A 21,511-nucleotide genomic window follows, 5' to 3' on the forward strand; every position below is an offset into this window, starting at 1 on the left:
GCATAATTGTTAATGCGTTTCTCACATAATCAACACGTTTTAAGCACAGCTTGTTCGGCTTTCGTTGTGTCTGTCCTGGGGAAGCACATCTTTTTCCTAACTATCACGTTGATTTAGCTATGGAAGTTGTCGGTATACATTTTGTTTCGCCGTGGTACTGCAGGGGTTAGGGTGCTCGGCTGCTGAACCGAAGGTCGCGGGTTCGATCCCAGCCGCAGTGGTCGAATTTCGGTGGAGGCGAAATAGCAGAGGCCCGTGTCTATGCGATGTTAGTGCACGGTAAAGAACACGAGATGGTCAAAATTTTTGGAGCCCTCCACTACGGCGTGCCTCGTTCTCATATATAAGTTTTATCACGCAACCCCCCCCCCCAAAAACAAACATATTAGGAGAAAAGGAAAATTTCAGACACAGCCGCTAATGAATTCAAAACCTTAAATGGAGAAGCCGTCGCGTATACCACCGTCATGCCTTTGTTCTGTAATACCGCCGTAGTCAAGCCAAGTTTTCGTTTTCATCATAGTTGTAGTTGTGGCAGACAGATGCTGCTATTGCTGCATTCTGGGCTCTCTGCAAGTCCTTCCTTGGCGTCAACATTTTAAAGGTATGGAACGAGACCGGAAGGTTTGTCATCTCCCGAATTTAAGAGCAAGATTAAACTGTCTGACTCGCCAACATGCATTCCATGCAACTCCCCGGAAGACCTACAACACGTTGTGTGTGAGCAGGTGCGCGTGCTCCTTGCGTTTTCACCTCGGACGCCGAGGAAGGGCATTCGGAGAGGTGGACAGAACAGCCGATGAACTCGGCGTAGCGAAGGAAAGAGCGAAAGGAGCAAACGCGTGTAACTCCGCTAGCGTTCGTTCTAGACTCGCGCACAACTGCAATGCCACAACTAAATTTCAACCTCTGGGTGGTTTAAGGGCCCTTTAACAATTAAAGGTAAACTGCATATCTTTCTTTGCAATCAGGCGTACAGCATAGAGCTCAGTATTCGTTTCCATAAAGAAAACTACGAGACAAGAATCAAAACCGCATGATGGATGATAAGGCGCCTGTGAACAATGGTGACACCCTCCCACGCGTTCCCGGTAAAGATTAGCTTGAAGCTGCATTGCACTTCACACGAGAGCCTCGAATGACGTCAAACGGCGCTTCCTTCTCCCCGTGTGTGTTTCCCGCTTTCATATATAAGAGGGGGACCCGTCTAGTAACTCATTGGTAATTCTAAGACTGCCATGGATGCATGGCAGTCTGACTGGCTCCATGACTCCATGACTGCCATGGCTCCATGGACACCAATAGAACAGCGTGAATGTAATGCTGGACGAAAGGAACAAATTCCTGTTGCTGAAAATAGTCACGAAACCAATCACGGTCAACCACAGCGACCACAAAGCGATTATCGCTGCCATTACTCTAAAGTAAAAATAAAACGTACCCCCCCCCCTCCCATCAGCATGTGGGGTGTTTGACGCAGCTACGCTGGACATTCACATTCGCAGGGGGTATGGCAGCCAATTTTTTTGTACTTGCGAACTTCGTTCGCGCAAGAATATTTTGTGAATACCATGGCCAGCGGTCTCGTGTCAATTCGGCATCATTTTCGCACAGGATACGAGTGCAAAGGAACTATGCATAATTTAAATTTCAATCTTAACTTCCAAAAGAATGGAGGAAGGCCCGAACAGAAAGTGGTATCTTCCACTTGACGAACATTCAGGCCCTCTCTACAAGGCATGCAACAAGGAGAGAAATTATACACGCATGTCCGTATACCATATTCAACATCACAGGAAGTACAGAAAATAAGCCATCGCCATATCCTAGTCAAGCAATCCTAGTATGAGCGCTACACACAAAAGAGATGAACGAAGCAGAAATACAACTTTTAAACATAAGAAACAATTCGTAAAAAAATATTATTATTAAACCACGTGAAAAAATTACTAAATCACGTGACAAATTATTGAACAGCATCTCATTGCAGAACGGCGTTGCAGAGAGGACTGGTTAATACAGGTACATTATGCAATGTTATGCAAGTCAGCTTGAAAGGATGAATGGCCTGGGTTGTTGGCGACGGAGGCAGGCAAGTGGTCCCATTCAGATGCTGTCTTTTTAATAATGAATTGTAGAAAAGGTTCGTCTGGCAACTTCGCACCTGGACCTTGAAGTTCTTGTCGATTGGCGTTGATGTGCAAGCGCGTGACGAAAGAACGTCACTTTTTAATTCCGGATTCGTAAAGTAGTTGTCTTAACGGTTAATGTTACTGATGAATCATTGAATCTTTGAGCTGCGTAAAGCTTTTCTGACAGAAACTCAGCTTCCACGTGGATCCAGCTTTAGGAGAGATGCACAGTACTAGCCATAGCAAAGTTCGCGGTATTACCCTCGTGTCGTTTTAGAAGGTTTTTGTTTTCAACAATACAACAGTGTTTGCTTCGAAACAGGCTTGCTTTGTGAAAAATGTGGCGGATGCGTATTGTTAGCACGTGCTTTTTAGGAGGGAAACCCCCTCCCGTCAAAACGTTTGCTTCCGGAATCTATTTGCGCCATGCTGCCAGAGGGGCCGTGAATTCGGAACGAGGGAAACTTGGGAACTCCCTCCTTTCAGCACTCCGCAATATTGCGTGGCGATGCTTGACGCTGAAAACAGAACGTGACAACAGTGTTGCGCAAGGTTGTCAGCGTAGTTAAAAACGGGTTGACACAAACAGGATGACGGGTGACAACGTTAGTGTGGTCCTGTTCTTGTTTACGTAACACGCCGCACAAGGTGATGTCAGCTTTTAGTGCGGGAAAAAGAGCAAAAAAAGGAAAGACAACACCGTAACGTGTTGTGATTCATTGAGTAATCATAATAATATCAGGGGTTTAACGTGCCAACAGCGCGACATTATTATGCGGCACGGTGTACTGGGATGCTCCAGAAATTTCGACCATCTGGTGTTGTTTAACGTGCACTGACATCGCACGGTACACGCACCTCTACTACTTTGCCTCATTCGAAATGCGACCTCCTCGACCTTCGGGTCCGTAGCCGAAAACAGTAACCACTATACCACCGCGGCTGACGGGATTCATTGAAGGCAATCTGGCTCTTACAACGGCGGATAGACACATAATCGATATTAGTCGACAGGAGCCTACACATTAGCCACTGTAATTACAACGATAGCCAAGGTCATCTAATAGTTAGAAAACGACAGACCGTGCTCGCAATACACGAGGAAATGGGGTAGTTAAACTCGTTCAGCAATTATCGTGAACATTATATCGTGTTGCACAAACTGCGTGTAAATGGTCCAGAAAATCATTGTCTTCAAAAATATAATATGGACAGACACGAACGACTACCTAGAACTTCCTCTTAACATATCTGAAGGGCGTCGTATACAAGCACAGAACGTCCTAAGAACAAAAGAAGCGATTGTTTCCATTCTCAGCGACCGCATACGTTGAAGGATATTTCTGTATAGAAAAAAAAAAATCATGGCAGCTTCGCACTAGTCGCACTAAGCCTGAAGGAAGAGAGGAGCTGGGCGGCTTTCCTTGTTTCTCTTTATTTTTCCCTTTCTTTTTCCATCTCTTTCTCTTTCTTTGTTTCATTTAGCTCCTTTTTCTATCTGTTTCTATTTATTTCTTTGTCTCTCTATTCATCGTTTCCTCTGTATTTCTACCTTTTTCTATCTCTGTTTCTTTCTATTTCTTTCCTTCTCTCTCTCTCTCTATTTATCATTTCATCTGCATTTCTACCTTTTTCTCTCTTTTTGTTTCTTTCTATTTCTCTATCTCTCTCTATCTGTTGTTTCATCCGTCTTTCTACCTTTTTCTTACTCTCTGTTTCTTTCACTCCCTTTCTTTGTTTCTTTCTCTTTTTCTCTCTATGTTTTTCTGACGTTTTGTCTTTTTAGGTGTTTATTCTCTTAATTTCTCTCTATTTTCCTTTTTCTCTTTCTTTCTATCGCTTGCTTTCTCTCTGTCTCTATCTTTTTCTCTTTTTTTCTCTGTCTACGTTTTTCTGTCTTTTTATCTTTTTATGCGTTTATTCTCTTCATATCTCTCTATTCTATATATATCTTTCTCTCTTTTTTTACGGTTTCGTTTGACACTCGCACCTGCTGTACACAGTAGTGGGCCTTACCCAGTTCCTGTGGCGCATATCCACCTGAGAATTTTTGCACGACGGAGCACAACTTACCGATAGCTTAAACAGCTTCACTGTACAGGGAATGATATGAGCGCGTGCCGGTTCATGATGATGATAGTTTTTTACGACGGCGCACAAGCTACCGAGAGCTTAAAAAGCTGCGCTGTTAAAAAACTCCCAGGGTCCCTTATGCCTTCCCCTAATAAGAGTCGAAGGCCAAAGCCAAGTTGTTTTAGGGGCGAAGCTCCTTAAGGCGGCACCCGTTCGTCCCTCGTAGTCGTCGTGATCGTAGTAGTGAGTCACAAGTCTTACGCTTTGACCTCCAAGGTGGTGCCGGTGGGAGATTTCTCCTGTGCGTTGTTGAACAATAAAAAATTCGCAGCGTGCGCGTTAACTAAAAGCCGAATTCTTCTGTCTCTCATTCCCCATTAGCAGCCATTGGCATGTTCCAGTAGGAAACGTTAGTAGAAGTAGAAGTGTAAGTGTTAGCTAAAAGCCGACTTCTTCTGTCTCTCATTGCCATTAGCAGCCATTGTTTACCTCCAAGGTAGTGCCTGGTGAGATTTCTCCTGTGCGTGATTAAACCATAAAAATTTTGTTCAAAACGCCGTTGATTGATGAAATAAACCAACGAAAGACGCCAGATGTTTTGTAAAAGCAGAACGAAAGAACGCCAGATGTTTTTCTTAAAGTGTAGTAGTAGTAGTTGTATTTAGCCACCTCGCCCGATCGTCAACGGGCGAGGTGGACCGGCAACGGCGCGAGGACCCTGCCGTACGAGAGTTAAATCACACTAAAAGACATACTTTGCGGGCGATACACTCTAGTGAGCTTTCAACTTTTCGTCTTAATGTACATGATAAAGAAATTATTTCTACGAAAAATGCAAGGCACACCTTGAGCAATATGTTTGGTTTTGGGACGCTAAATGGAACCATGAGGCGATGCGAAGCCGGAGCACTTGCACGATCGCGTTCCGTTGGCTTTCGTTGGGCATGCTACCGACCTCGCGTCGTGGAACGCGCGTCCTGTCTTCCCTCTAGCCTTGCCTTTAATTCGCACAGGGCGAGCGGGGAATGCGGTCGCTCTTGGCGCTCTTTCGCTCGGGAGCGGACTTCTTCCTTGCATTTCACCGATCACAAGTGATAATGAAGGGACCACGTAAACCAACAGTACAATAAAAGTTTGATGTTTAATATACACACGATGTTTCACACTCTTTATATTATGTACTGGGCGCATTTCACGGAAGAGTTTCACGGTTTACAGATGATTCCCTCCGTAGCTTCGCCCCACTCATCATCATTCACCCCGTGTATATGCTGTGATTTTTTTTTCTTCTCATTCGATGTATTGATCCTGCCCGGCCCCCCTCCGAAAGTTTTTTGTGCCTTACGTGGTTTTGTGGTGCTTCCTGGATAGAAGACATTACAAGCTTTCTGCCCCTCACGTGGTTTTGCACAGCCTCCATGATCGACCCACCTTTGACCGAGCAGCGATGTCATGTGATGACTTCATCATGTGACGTCATGTTATGCGAACCCATAGTGAAGTCATGATGGCGTCAAAATTTTGGCGATCTGTGACGTCATTATAACGTCATATTTGATGTGATCACTTTATGATGATCTTTGCATCACTCGTGCTGACGCCGACACCGACGGTCAATTTTTCCGTTTGATGAAGCATCAAAGGCTTTTGCCTTAAGAAAAAAAAATAATAACTACGAGCACTTCAGTATACCAGAGAACTGAGACAGGAGAAAAAGATCAAGCCACGTCTAATAATTAGGTCCTTGAAATTTATACATCGGTGGGGAAATTAACTGCGGGCCTTCCACAATATGATGTCATACATGCAGTAGGCATATATGTTACGTCAGTTACGTGCGGGCGAAAAAATTTGCGAAACTTTTAATATTTGTCGATACGGAATTTTTCTGTGCCTTTGGTCCTGCGCGGTGGCGTTTCCTGGTTGCCGAAGTAGTACATACTTGTATTCCTTTCTTGATAAAGAAATTGGTAGTCGGTAAACATTGCTGAGCACTTGTCCTTCCTTAACTCGGTCTTTACGCGCTGTTTTCCTTATAAGTATTTACCGACACTATAGCCTGCGCCACCTTGCACTGTAAAACAAGGTTCAGTTGATTCGGCCGTCTCAGCATACATTGTAAGAAATGACTATTCGTCCTTGCCTTAGGGCTAGTCTGGCAGGATTATTACAGAAGCTGCCTCTTTCCGGCACTAATCATCCCCATTTAAACATTCTGTGTGCTACTCCAATAATTTCATGTGTTTATACGGAATCTATATAACGTCCATAGATGTGCCTAATAGTTGGCATATATCTCCGCAATAATCTTGCCGTAACATTTGGAATGATTGGAATGGAGTTCGGAAATTTTCATCAGGGATATAGTTAAGAGCCACTTATCAGGCCGATAAAAACGAAGCACATAAGCTGTAGCAAATGATGTTGTAGCAACCTTGAGCTTGCTGCCTCCGTATGGACTACATGAAACCCTTGTTTGACTACACTTCCCACTGACAATTTTGTCGAAACATAAGCAACGACGACATACTTTGGAGTGAATCTGTCAGCATGCGCCGTAAAGAACGCCTAGTATGTTTCTATCAGGCCTTCCGTATTACCAGGGTGCATGCTTCAGAGTTTGCAGATCACTTAATTGAACTCCAACACTTCGCGCAGATGCCACATTGCGTATTCTTGGCTACCGGGACTTAGCCAACATTTTATTTCGAAGAGAGGAAGAGCAGTTTTCATGTTCTCTGCTTGCACGCTCTTGTATGTGCTTTTGAACGTGCGTGTATGTGTATCTTTTACGAACTACGAAAATTTCGGGGCGCTGAGGGATGTCTAGAAGGAATGCGACAAATAAGTTAGAGGAAAGCCGACTCAAAAGCGACGCAAGTTTAAGGTACCATAATACGATATATCCTGTGAGAAGCAAATTCATGTTTCAGTAGCAGATTTTTTTAGGAAGTGAAAAAAAATGTGTGCAGCTTGTTCTGGTGGCGCAAGGCTTCAACCAACGGCGGATCTAGTGTTCGACCAAGCTTCTTCTAAGTTTTTACTAGAAATACCAAGGTCTTGCTGGAGATGCTCACCTTTTGCTAGCAGTATTAGGTGTGGCTGGACTTGGCTATTGTTTTCCTCTTTCGGCCAGTTCCCACACTACGCACGCTTTACGTGGTTTTGGCGGGAACACGTCACATGACCAGCTGTTAAGGCTTACGCGGCGTTGTGATTTTAGTTCCGTGACTAGCTGTTACGTGGTTTTTGGCGAGAACATGCCACGACACTAGCTGTGGCGTGATGTTTCGTGATCTTAGTCACGTGACTAGCTCTTACGTGATTGATAGTCCCATGACTACCTGCTGCGTGATTTTAGTCATGTGACTAGTTGTTACACTCTAAGCCAAAGGAGAGCAACGGCGTGGTAGGGTTTCCTCCTCTGAGGGAGCAACTGCGTCGCCACTCCCATTGCTCCCTCTGAGGGAGCAACGGCAAGGGGACGAACTGTTAGTCCCCTAGCGGTCACTCTCTTGGAAGATGAACGGTTAGGCCCCAGCGCTCCTCCCCAAGGATGAAATGTTACCCTTACCTGTTGCTCCTGAAGGACCAAATGTTAGTTTGCCATTACTCTCACGTTTTTGCAGTTACTCTCTGAGGAACAACTGCTCATGGTTCTCGTTACTCCCATACATCTGTAGTTACTGCTAGTGGGAATGAATATTTATGTCGAACATGCTTTTCAGACGCTGAACACACGGTCTGAGCTCCTTGGCAGAGCTCCGTTTGGGTGCTTGTAACACAAAATGTGGACAACATTTAAACGAAAAGAAATGCTTTATATTTCTTTATTACAGTAACGTGTGTGCACACGCAGAAGGAGAGTTGTCCGCTCACCGCTGCAAACACTAACCGTGCGGCATAATACATCAAAGGCTTTTTGCGTCTTTGGTGGAATGTCGAATTCTCAGCACAGGGCATGCCAGCGTTGCCAGGGCAGAAACAAGTTCATCTTCTTCAATGGTGAATGACTCGAGCTGCACAGGGCTGTTGCTTCCATCAAGTTAGCGCCCTGGAATGTCACCACATACATATGACGTGAAGCATCTCGTTGCTGGTAAAAAGAAGGTATGGGGTTCTGCATGCCAGAGCAAATATATAATTAGGAACCACACATACCGTAGCGGCGTTTGCATTTTTGAAAGTCTACATAAATTCTAATGTGAAAACAAATGGTCAGTGGGGAGAAAGTTTACGTGACAAGCCGTATTACGGTTCATGTGATGGATATTCTTCTCATGATATCTGTTTCCAAGGAAGCTGCATTTTGGCACAAAGCTTGCGTATTCGCAACCAGACAGTATATTTGTGGCAGTTGAAGAGACTTCCAGCTACAGATGTCAGTGAACAAAATGTGCTCTTAGTAGCACCAATGTAAAATCTTCCATGTTGGCTTCTTAGTGCGAACAGTAGGCTAATCGCTCCAATGAAAACATGTATAAGTTAGCACAGCCATAGCATTATAGGGAAAGACACGGGCCAGCGTAGCTACGTATATGTCATGATACATTTACTCGCGGTGCATCATGTGCAGTTTGTCCTAAAAATCAATCTTTTCATATGTGTGTGTGTGTGTGTGTGTGTGTGTGTGTGTGTGTGTGTGTGTGTGTGTGTGTGTGTGTGTGTGTGTGTGTGTGTGTGTGTGTGTGTGTGTGCGCGCGTTTGTGCCGAAATCGCGTTCGAGTCTTAAAGGCGAAGCTTAAAGGTCACCCAATTTATTATTATTATTATTATTATTATTATTATTATTATTATTATTATTATTATTATTATTATTATTATTATTATTAGCTATTATTATTAGCTATCTGCTCAATAGATATTGTTATGTAGCCGTAAATGGCCAAACCTCTTCTTTGTACAAAGTGACTAGTGGGGTCCCTCAAGGGTCGGTATTAGGCCCACTCCTATTTTTAATTTACGTTAATGATGTTTCTTTTGCCATTCGTAATTCTTATTTCCTCTTGTATGCCGATGACATCAAGATTTTTAAGGAAATTCATTCAGTTAACGACTGTCGCTTGCTGCAGTCAGACTTGCGCTCTTTTTCCGAATGGTGCAACGGTAATAACCTTTCTCTGAATACCTCGAAGACAAAATTCATGTCTATCACTCGCAAAACATCTAGCGTGTCATTTCAATACTCTGTCAATTCTGTGCCGTTATGCAAGGTTTATGAAATCAGTGACCTTGGTGTTGTTGTTGACAGCGCGTTAAACTTTTCTTCTCACGTTAAGCGTGCTGCTATGCGGGGCCTTCGTTCTCTCGGATGTGTTTGTAGAATATCTCGAGAATTCAGGTCTCCCATGGCCCTACACAAATTGTACACGGCAATATGTCTTCCGCAACTTGAGTATGCGTCCGTGATATGGAATGGCATTGCTCAATCCAGCGGTAACACCATTGAACGAGTTCAGAAAAAATTCCTCAGCATATATAACCATCGCTTTGCTAAAAATGACTCTGGATCTCGTTCAAATACTGCTGAATTATTATCACTGCCATCACTTCACTGCCGACGAAATCGCTCTGATCTCTTATTTCTTTACAAGCTAGTCCACGGTGTCATATCCTGCCCTGTACTTCTCAATTGTGTAAATTTCCGAATTCCGCGTAAGTTAACCAGAGAGAACAGATCGTTTCATGTACCCGCCTGCTTCTTCCAACACTCTACCGTCCACAAAATACAAAGTCTCTATATTGTTAATTTTCTTGATCTTGACGTTTTTCATAGCCCACAATCATTGTTTTTATCCGAGCTTTGCACTGCTTTGACATAGTGTGGCACAATGTACAAAGTTTTCCCTTCTCAGTCTTTCCGCATAGTTGTATATATGCAATCTAATTTTTATTCCCCGTCAATATTTCTCGTGTTGTCTCATTTTACTCCTCCCCTTTTGTGTTCATTTCTCTTTGTCTACGTGTTTTTGCTCTTTTTATTTCTGAAAACTGTCTGTATTGTATTGTTTATTTTTATTGTTTTTTTTTTGCGTGCGCCAGCACAAAGACCTTACGGTTGTTCCTGGGCACGTTAAATAAATGATTGATTGATTGATTGATTATTATTATTATTATTATTATTATTATTATTATTATTATTATTATTATTATTATTATTATTATTATTATTATTATTATTATTATTATTATTATTATTGGAAAGCATAGAGCGTTTCAATCGTTTGTTAATCTATTTACCTATCTATAAGTGTACGACGAACTGCCCATAACACGATTCCTAGGTCACGACATCAAACACTCACAAGATCCCTTAATCATTCGCCCAAGACGACTCGAAGGCCAACTCCACCTTCTTCTTCTCAATCGGGGTATTCATCCTCCCCCGCCCACCTCCGAAAGCTTTCTGCACTTAAATTGGTTTTTCACTGCCTCCGTGATCGACCGGCCTTTGACCAAGTGACAATGTCATGTGATGACCTCATGATAACGTAAAAAATTATGGCGATTTGGGACGTCATCCTGCGATGAAGTGATGACGTCACATCATTCGTGCGCAACTCGTGTTGCATCACTTTTTGCATCACTCGTGTTGACACCGACAACGCGGTGAAATTTCGGGTTTGATGAGGTGTATAAGACTTTCGCCTAAATGACGTGACGTGCCTTTCGCGTACGTCATGACACACTTTCCCACAGTCACTTGTGGGGCATATCCACATACCATGGTCTGAGGTATGGGGGTATGTGCCGAACGTAAGTCACAGTCTACACTGAACCAGGAACGGCGAGAATAGACATTCGAAATGTTGTAAGACACTTTGCGAGGATGAAATAGGAGAAAGGTTTATCAGTTGTTATAGTTGACGATTCTAGTGTAGCAGACAGTTGCTGACAAATGCGCTGCAAGGACTCTCAGCCTGAAACCACGCGGTACAGTTTGTAAATAATGTATTAAATCAACGATGGCCTAACGTCGCATTATCACGGTAGTATTTGTATAACATCAATTGTGGTTACAGTATTAGTTATCCATTTTGCAATAGTGTAATAAACATTACAAATGCACTCCTATGACTCAACGAGCTGTACTCTACCTTTTCTCGTTCCGCAGAAATAGGACAACGAACGCTGCTCACACTTCGCTTCGATAAAAGTAAAGACTCTTTGGTAATGTGAAGGCCGACCTTACGTCATACCATAAGCTACCATTTACACGCCTTGTGTAGTCAGAATGCCTGGTAAGCCCGCGATACGCACACTACTGCTCAATTTATACAACGACGTTGATCCACCTCGTAAGACGTGGCTCAAAACCAGAAAATGAGGAACTGATAGCTAATCGCTGACTGCTTCGCGTGAAATCGATTCCCACAATGCGTGGGATCTGACGTAGCTCTCTTTGCTGCCAAAATAAGACTCACGCAAATTCGTAATGGTAACGCATGTTGTTCATCATGAATCGAACCAAGCAAAGTCGAATGATTCGCTCCTTCGGTCGGGCCCAGCAGTTGTCGTTCGCTGTTATTTTCTGGACGGCTGGAAGCCGCAGAGCAAACGGCTTGGTCCAAAACTGGTGACGCATATTTGGCGTAGGCGTTTAAGCACCCATGCGCTCCGTTGAAATGCTTTTTGTTGGTTTATTTATTTATTTGATTTTTTGTTTTTTGACATAGTTTATATCCAAGGAGCCATATGGTCGAACAGGTCATTATGAATGCTGGCCGTTGACAAGGGTGGGGGCTCATGGCTCAGATATCTCCTGAATCACCGTTGCAGTTCCAATCTGGATCATAAAATGACGTCAGTGCTTGCCTTCAATTTTCTCCTCTCATCTGCAGGTGTGCTGAAGCAAGGCTCAGTTGGTTCTCGAAAGTTATCTGCCACCTGCAAGTGTCGTAATAATCACATTTATTATACATGCAAAAAAAAACCTAGGTGCAACGTAGGAAACATTTTTTGCAACCAAAACTGAAAACGTGAGGGTTTTGTGCAAAATACATTACGAGTCCAGTGCTCTATAGCGTAAATCCAATGTTGTGGGTTCGGGTCCCACCGAAGGAAGGGGCGATATTTTGTCCACTTTAATTCCGTTCAGTTTAGGTAAGAATAATCAAACTACTTTTAAAAAACAACAAATGATGTCGCCTATTCTTTCCGTATTAATTGTCTGTTCGATTGATTTCGTTCTGATTTACAGCTAAAGCTGTTATTGGGTGAACAGCAGCCGCTTTCGGTGACATAGTTGTGCGCTGCAGCCACCGGCGACCGTAATTGCTTTCGTGCGCAATGAGGACAAAAATATCCAGGATTGAGCTGGATTTCAACCAAGGCCCTCTGTGTGGCAGTCGAGTACCCAAGCACAGAGCTACGCCAGAGCTTTAAACTTCCTGGCAAGAAGACTCTATACAGGTATCATGTTGGGAATAAATCGGTTTAACAAATGCAATATAGCCTGGTAGAAGTGTAAAACAACACCATGCGCCACATAATGCATATTGCGTAATCTAAAAGCTTCCCACCAATTACAAAGGCCTCAGCCATAATTCTGCATCGTCACCAGCCACAGCATCAACAAAGTGCACATAATGCCTTACAGATATGTAGAAAGTACCTGGCTTCCCCGCAGATTGACGAATAATGGCATAGTGGGTGCTTCCCTACTTCGCAGAAGTTACGATGACTTATGGGGTAGTGGGTACCTTACAACTGCACGTTCCGAGTTCGCCCCGAGAGAGCTTACAACTGGAACTCTTTCTGATGCGATGCGACGTTTGGACGATCGGCCGCTCTCCGTGCAGATGCCTCTGGAGCACAATCCCCATCGGTCGTCGGCCCACAAAGCAGTTAAAGCACTTTTGTGCTTTTTAAGGACTACGAGCCTTTGTGAACGCTTGTGACTATTGTACAGTGCCACCGCCAAATACGTGTCAGCGCATTTATTGATCATTTCCGTTTTTTTTTCGCTCCCCTCTCTCTCTTTGTCTCTCCCATCTTTCCACTCCCCTTTCCCTTTCCCCCGGCGTAGGGTAGCCAACCGGACTGCTGTCTGGTGAACTTCCCTGCCTTCTCCCTTTGGTATTCCCTTCCTCTAGAAAGGCCACTCCTCCATCTTTGAATGTGCTGTGTGTTCCGCGCAGGCCTAGCGTTTTTTCGAAAGACGTACATGCTGCTACTGGAGATTTGACGAATGAACAAATTATTCTTTACAGTCGGTGAACAAAAGAATTGAGAACGTTTTGACAGGCACAAGATGCAGGGTCCACTTACAGTTACCGACGGCTCCGAGCAGGTTATTGGTGAGGGAGCTGACGGCGTTGGTGATTCCACGCGTCAGGAACCGGAAAGGAAGCAGCGAGGTGAACTCGTTCAGTGACGAGTTCAGGATGTCCACCAGGGGGCACACCAGGCTTGACACGAGGTCCAGTTGCAGACCATCTGGAGCGACGCTCAGAATACACTGCACACACAGAAAAACATTCGTTTCTTACGCGGTTTACTGCTCGGTCATTACCTCCATTCGCCAAAGATGAATTTTAGCACGGCTCGCCATGATCTTCGTTAAAATAAGACTGATCCCGTATGGAGATACCAGTGACATGCTTTTGACCCGCCATCCAAATTTCTCGAACTAAGCAGCTGCTGCGAACCGATTTCCTCACAAATAGCGTTCGCTACATAAACCCCAGTTCTAAAGCATTTCAATGTGTTAAACTCTGTACTCGTTCATACCAAGCGCACCAAAAGCATATGTGCACAGACAGAGACGGCCAGTGTAACGTCTTAAGCATGAGATGCTTTTAGCGCCCGTTTTCGGTGGCTTTTGTGTGAGCTTGAGCCAAAAGTCAGACTTGATATACGCGTGCTCAAACAAGCTTGTCAGAGCATCTTTGCGAATAAGACGAGATCCTCCGGGCAACCAGTCAAATGTTGAAGGCGCCCTGCACCACACATTACGCGTGTCGTTTTGATTGGCCATTTGCTTGCTGTGGGTCTTGATGGCTGCGGTGGCACCAGTGAAATCGGCGAGAGCAAAGCGTTTGATATCTTAATTTCTTTCCAAAGTGGGGTTCCCCGCCGACTGCAGCGCCGTACATCAACTATTTCTCCTGCCAGAACTGAGGTATCGCTCAGCTGAAGCTGTTCATTATGATTGGTTGAAAATATACAATATATTGCGCACTCTTAAGATGTATTGATTGTGAGGAATTTAGAAATTGTAATGTCTTTAATACTTGTTAGAGCTGCGAAAGAGACATTAATTTATGCATCAAGTGCAATTTCTGTGGTGCTCAATGCCAACGTAGCACTGTCGAACGGTCCTCGCAAGGCGCAGCTTTCATCAATGGACTGCATTTTGCATTTATGCTTCAGGGCAAAGCCATTCATTCCTCTATGACAGTACATATAATTTCCCTGTGAGAACGAGCCCAAACACAATTTCCTGTCAACTTCATTTTTCGTATTTTGTCATAAGAAGTAAATTACTTCGTTGTCATCACTGTATAGCATGGCAGAAGTAAGTTACTATAGTTCACACTAGCGAGAGGAACGACACACACTACACACAGGCACTTTCGTTTCTCACGTGGGTGTGCGTTCGCAATGGTACTTTCTTGCTCCATAATGAACGATCTCGCCTCAAAATAAGTGTTTATAACTAGAATCCGATTCAAGTTGGAGTTGTACTTACGCCAACTGCTTGGAACAATTCTCTCAGGATAGGGTCCTGGGCAAAAAAAAAACGTGTATTGTCAGTAAAATCATTTGATTTTTCCAATCGGAATTCAGTCACGAAAGAAAGTTTCTCACCGAAATTGTCGATCCTTCTTCGCAGAACAACAGGGTCCGGTTCAGACACTGAAACATGTACGGAATGCAAAATGATAGTGAAGCACAAACGAATTACAGCGTCAGTTCACTTTTTGTGAAATGGCCTAAACTAAAAGTGTGACATGTGAGCTGCTCACTTCTTATACAAGCATGAGTTACAGAACGGAGCTCCCTTTCAAAGGAGCAAGCGCAACTCGTGCAGAGGAAATTCCAAAGAACGAGTGTCGATGATACCAGTCGACTCTTTCTATCGTTGTGTCTTTGAGTACTTTTGCGATGAAAGTATGAAAAAAGATTTCTCTGGGGGGCATGTCTAAAATTTGAAAGCATTACTTCGTTCTACTGGCCTTCAAGTATACTGTATTTTTGCCGAATAACGTGCACCAGACTATTTTTCGAGATTCCAAAGCGTGAATGGAATACGCTCTTACAAGCCCCCAATTCGTTGGGCTGGTTTAATCTCATCAGCAATCAACGCATTGCAAGGCGGGCTGCATTGTAAACCTCTCGCATTGTCTGAGCGCCTATAATGGCACGCGAGTTTAGATATGCGCTGCTGTGCAGATATACGCTGCACTGTGTGTTGTTAAATGTGTGTACTGGTGGTTTTCCCTTTCTCTCTCCCTCTTAGATACCCTTATTCCACTCCTCACGTGCAGGGTAGCAAGCTAGACGTAGTCTAGTTAACCTACCTTCCTTTCCTGTATTCGTTCTCTCTCTCTCTCTCTCTCTAGTTATGTCAACAGCCCTCACCGCTCCGATGTTGAAGACGCTGGGCAGGCTGATCTGCAGCGGTTCCTGGCAGGCGATGTTTCCTGGACTGAACGTGCCGCAGCTGAACAGTGGGATTCCGAGGGGATTGCAGAGGATGTCCGTGAGACCGCCGATGTCGCCGGCTGTAATGGCGAAACGGAGACGAATGCTGTTATTCTACAATTTAATTCAACGCGGTATTGCAAAAATTACGCAGATGCCACATATTTTACATATCTCTGCAAAATGGAAAAAAATTGGCCGCCCAACACGAGCGATGAAGCTCGTTGAAAGGAATGTCGCTGGAGCCAGCTCTGTGACAAAGAGGACATCTCTTTAAGCGCCGTGACGTTGCCCTGACGAATACCAGTGCGTTTCTCCAAATTTTTGCTTCAGCGACGGCATTCCATGTTCAACAGTTTTTAGTCACTCCACGCTTCAATCTTCCCCTAAACTTCGGTCTTATTTGTATTGTTAAAGCGTGCGATGTCATATGCAGCATCTATCATATGCGGCCCTTTAATTGATAACTGCATTCAAGCAAGTTCGTAAGGAAGGTGGCAAGTTCTAACTGTTAAGGCGAAAGCCTGAGATGCCTGATAAGACGCGACAATTGACTGCCGGCGTCGACCGTTTCCCCGCTGTATCAACACGAGTGAACCAAAAATTATCGCCTGATGACGTCCCCATATCACGTCATTATGACGTTACAGATAGCCCGAATTTGTGACGTCACCGTGACGTCATATAACGTGACGTCAAATGATGGCTTCATCAGATGACATCGTCGCTTGGTGAAAGGTGGCCGATCACAGAGGCAGTGCATTACAAGGAGAAGTGTGAAAGCTTGCAACGCCTCCGATCCTGGAGGAAGCGCAAAGTGTTGTGAGGTGCATAAAGCTTTCAGAAGGGGGCTGGGGGGGGGGGGGGGGATAATACATCGACTGAGAACAAAAAGACGGTTTTTGCCTGCGAGTCGTCTTGGAAGTATGAATAAGAGACCTTACAAGTTTCTGTCAACGGACTCGTGCGCTTAGACTCGACTCAAGCGCAAATTGTGTAAGGGTGCTTGCACACAGGAGAGTCTTGTTTGCGATTTTATTTCGTTGCCTGAGACTTATGCGCTCGTCTCTGGTCTAATGTGCGGTGCCCGAAGCGTCTCTGCCCCCCAAAAAACTGCGTTCGAATCCCACAATCGCACAAGCATTCTGTTATTACTATTGCGCAAATGAGATTTGATGGGCCGTACGCTCAATGAAACAAACTCGGGAGAGCTCGTGTGTGAATCGCATTAAAGAAACTGCTAAGACCCATAGAAACTAGGTGGGACTTGTTGACGCTGATCATAAAAGTGCACTCACTTAAGCCCAGTCTGGAAACAACAGCCTCAAGGAGACCAACCACGTTGTAGAGCACCGAGACAGGGCTTCCGATCTGGGGTACAATCTGGAGAACGCACTGCGAAGAAAATGACATGTAAAAAGTTAAAAGATGTCCAACAAGTAACTTATAAACCCAATGGGAAGCAATCCACAGTTTTCAGCTTTACAATGGCGTTATCGTTACAGTTTAACCTCGAAATAACGAACACCGATATAGCGAATTATCGGTTATAGCGACCTAAATAGGAACTTTCGTTGGTATTCCTTTAGTTCAGTGAAATTTTATAACGAAACCAAAAACTGCACACTCGCCGCCATATGAGCTGTAACGAAGAAATATTTAATGCGCGAGAGCGCAAAAACGAGAAAGGCAGCTAAAAAGAAAAATAAATATTGAAAGACAATTCACGACCACATTTCCTTTAAAGACGCAGTGCGCAGTGCTGTGAAAACGCACCAGATAAAAATCACATCCTCCGAATAAATGCGAACGCGGACCTGTTTTAGCAAACAAAGGTTATTTTCACACTCGCATGTCCCAGTCAACGAAGTTTGAAATAACACAAATATACATGTAAGGGTTACGTCGCTTATAGTGCCTATGAAGCCTAGAACAACGCGTTGTTGTATCTAGAATTTTTGCGCGAGCCATATTGCCGATTTCTTGGAGGCCATGTTCATCTCTACTGTTACAACGAATGTCGGATATAGCGAACTAAATTATGGTCTCGACGCTACTTTGTTATAATGAGGTTCGACGTTAATACTGCATAGAGTAGCACGCATAATATGGATGAGGGTTTAAAAACCTAGAGTGGTTTGCATCTGAGCTGATGCGCATCGTGGAATTACTCGCAAAAGTGAGCATTGACCAGCATCATGCAGACCTGAAAAGACGGAGCTAGGTGGTGCGCATTCATCTTGTAGATGTTCCTGCTAATAAATAACTCTTCCTTGTAAAGGCGCAGCGGTGAGTGCATGCACATCCTCTGCGTTCCTTAAAATTGTTTCTTCAAACTTTGTGAGCTCTGCAACAACTAAGACATTGGCATCGACAATTTATGCCACACAAGGATAGAGACGTTATGTGCCGAGCTGTACTTTGTTACACTTTGTTTGGCAGATGGCAAAACATCCTTATCAAATGAAATATAAAGATGGGCGCCCATTTTTACCTATACTGCTAAGCGAATTGCGGAAAGCTTTGTCCGTTAGGCAACGTTTGTTGGATAGTCGGAAATCTGCTATAAATTTTCGTGACATTTAAGGAGCAGTTTAGGGAGCTGTAGTGCGGCGCCAACTTCTTTTTTTATTATTTTGCTTCCTTCGTGGCTGAGCAAGCCTCTGCTTGCGGCAGCAGAAGCAGGATTGCGGAAATATAATTTGTCATGAGCTCTCAAGCCTAGGTACCTTAGTGGTGCTCCTCTCAGCGCGGTGCCGCTTTAGCTGCACCGATATAAATGAGTTACTATTAGTATGGTCCCTCTCAGAGGCTGAAGAAACATTTGCACTTATAGCATGCAAATGTAATGGCAAGCAACAGCAAGACATTCACTTTATGCAGCATTGTACGATTACTTACCCCTAGGACACGGGTAAGGTCTGGCAGCAGGCCCGACTGTAAAATATTATAAGTGTTGTAAGGTTAATCACTTGTTTATATTGTTTCCCATAACGAAAGAAAGTGAAGGCACGGAATAAATAATGCGTTTGGTCTAGTTATCAGAATATTTCTGTGGAAATTTAACGGCACTGATGAGAACCTATAAGGCAAAGAAAATGGCCCCCCCAAAAAAACAAATGGCTGGGGAAATGTTGTTGAGGTCTATCCCATAGTAGCCCTGATAAGATGTGTGATAAATCGATTACTTCGACACCAAAACTTTTCCCTTACTTTTTTTTTATCATGCCTAGACTGAAGTCACTGTGAATATTTTTTATGATAAGTGCCACATCTATATTACCACAATATTTATTAAAAGCAGTACAGCGATAATTTTACGACAGTCAGATTGCGCATTTACCTTGGGAAGGTGACTTAAATACTGAAAGGTTTCATGATAAAAAAAACTCGTCTCCAACGACATTGGCAGATTATCGTTACTTGCATGTTTTAAAACTCACCGAATTGTCAGGGCAGGTTCTCAGTGTAGTTCCGAGACACTGTACAGGGGCAAAAATAAAACGTATTTCTGCGTCAGTAGGTGACTTTGTGTAGTGCTTCATTAAAAGGAAAGTAAGTCAAAGGATCGTGAAAAGTGGTTTTGGTCATTCTGTCAACCAAAACTGTGCATGCGGATCATTCAATATGCTCCTATATAATACCCGGTCATTCTGATTGAGTAATGTAAAACCAATGTAGGCTGCGCGGCTATATAGACACGTGACCTTAAAGAGCATGAAACAGAAACAAGGTAGCACTAAGCTCCTCAGTATTTTTCAGCTCCTGTTTACCTGTCTATATTGCGTAAACTTTGAAGGTGTCCTTTGTTCCCATAATCAAATGCCAGGGCAAAATAAGAATATTTCACGAACTGTAGCTCATTAAATACTGGCTCGCTCTTCGAGAAGAAAGATCCCTATTGTAAACTAACAACCTAAGCAACCTCGCACAAAGAACTCTGGAAACTTCCAAATTCAAAAGCCACTCTCGAGTAGTGTAGTTCAGAATAGTTCACGACTCACCTCTCCCAAGTTTAGAATGTTAGGAAGTGTAACATTGATACATTGTCCTGCGTGAAGATAGAAAGAAGGCTCCGTTTTAAAATGAGAACAAAAAGAAATTTTGCATATTGCGGAATTCCAGCTTGAAAAGAGCTCTCTCAACAGAGTACCATACTTAACGGATGACAGCAAGTAATTTCGTTTTGACAGTCTTACCACTGCCAATATCAACCAGCTCACAGCCTTAGTGATGCTACGTCCCGCTATTTCGCAGAAAATGCCCAATTTTTACTCTAAATGCCTGTCAGGACAGGGAATTATTTTCAAAGTAGTTATGTATAAAATAAATCAATATTAATTAGGATTATTGCACTGCAGCTACACCGACACCAGTTAATAAATTTAACAGCCAAGTGTTTATGGGCAGCGAAAGTATCTTACGCACAATTTGCCTCACATAAATTCAGTTCTTAGTTGTTTTCATAACAATCTTCAAAATAGCCAAAAACATTTCAACCAAATTTAATTCCAGTCTCTTCCTCGTCCTCAGTGATCTACTTCCGGGGTGCGGGATATATCTGTTATGCTAATATATGTTCAAACCGCGAGACTCAGGTTCATAAGAATATTCCCGCTGACAATATTTCGGTTACGTTCAAGACATGCTTTCCAAGATAGGTAGAATATGTTATCAGCACACGATAGTGTCCCGTGTTTCCTTTTTTACCTGCCTTTTTTCAGTGGAATACCTGATAATGAAACATATTCCAAAACTAGCTGCACGTGAACTTTTATCTCTAAGGATTCAATTACTTACACGTTACGAAAAAGAAGAGTCTCTTGACGTGTTTCTGAGAGCCTCGACTTGTCACGTATATGTTTCTCTTTAAAGAGATACGCGAGCTCTCATTGGAGACCATTACACTCTCGTAGGAGAGTCTTGGGACTCGCTGGAGAGTTAACGTGCCTCTTTAAATAGAGTCATATACGGGACAAGTAAGGATTCACTGTAAAGAGTAACGCTTAGCCTTTTTTTTTTAGTCTTACAGTGTAGGACTAAACTGACAGTTTGAGCGAATAAACCAGCCTACATTCTTGAAGGGCAGTCTAAAGAACAAAAGGCGAGAGTCAGACTTACCGTTTACTACAGGCAGAATAGCCATTCCAAATACGAGAAGAACGTACGAAATTGCCGGCGCCATCTTGCTGGTGTAGACTTTATCCCGAACTTAACTCGAAACTCAAATATTTAATTAACGGTCCTGTATCAATTATGTTGATGAAAGCCAATATCGTGGCCAAGCGCATCTCCCAATAAAGCAACGTTTACTCGAAAGCAGGTGATACTCGACAGGTATGAACCCCCTGAGCACGGAGCTCCCTATTTAAACATCTCGAAAATCTTGTTTTCGAAACCAAGAACGGCGCGCGATTGGTCCAAAAGGTGTGACGTTACCTGTCAACGTTGCGTAACAATCGACACTTCACTGGTGTTCCTTCGAGCATGTAGCCGCGGTTCTAGGAAAAAATGACGTCGCGACGCGTTTTTTTTTCTTCTGGGGGACATGCGCTGTTACGTGTTATTGGGCGTCGACTTGTCTACCGTCGTGCTGTCACTGAGCTACGGAATCCGTTGTGAAGTTGAACCCTTTGACAAGCGTAGCACGTGGCGTT

General features: G+C 43.6%; 2 protein-coding genes across 2 annotated transcripts in view; both read right to left on the reverse strand.

The window, feature by feature from the left end:
* The window catches only part of LOC119400253 (uncharacterized), a 344,569-nt gene that overhangs the window by 272,988 nt on the left and 50,070 nt on the right, over positions 1 to 21,511 (reverse strand). The gene's annotated exons all lie outside the window — the stretch shown is intronic.
* Positions 11,831 to 21,201, reverse strand: LOC119400252 (uncharacterized). Its single transcript, XM_037667263.2, has 10 exons — positions 20,976 to 21,201; positions 19,859 to 19,905; positions 19,298 to 19,336; positions 18,756 to 18,791; positions 17,153 to 17,249; positions 15,792 to 15,934; positions 15,018 to 15,065; positions 14,899 to 14,934; positions 13,476 to 13,665; positions 11,831 to 12,092 (listed from the first exon to the last, which is right to left on the reverse strand). The coding sequence occupies exons 1-10, from the start codon at positions 21,037 to 21,039 to the stop codon at positions 12,082 to 12,084; spliced, it is 711 nt and encodes a 236-aa protein (XP_037523191.1). The 5' UTR covers positions 21,040 to 21,201; the 3' UTR covers positions 11,831 to 12,081.

The sequence above is a fragment of the Rhipicephalus sanguineus genome, chromosome 7 (assembly GCF_013339695.2).
Source record: "Rhipicephalus sanguineus isolate Rsan-2018 chromosome 7, BIME_Rsan_1.4, whole genome shotgun sequence".
In the NCBI taxonomy this organism is placed as follows: domain Eukaryota; kingdom Metazoa; phylum Arthropoda; class Arachnida; order Ixodida; family Ixodidae; genus Rhipicephalus; species Rhipicephalus sanguineus.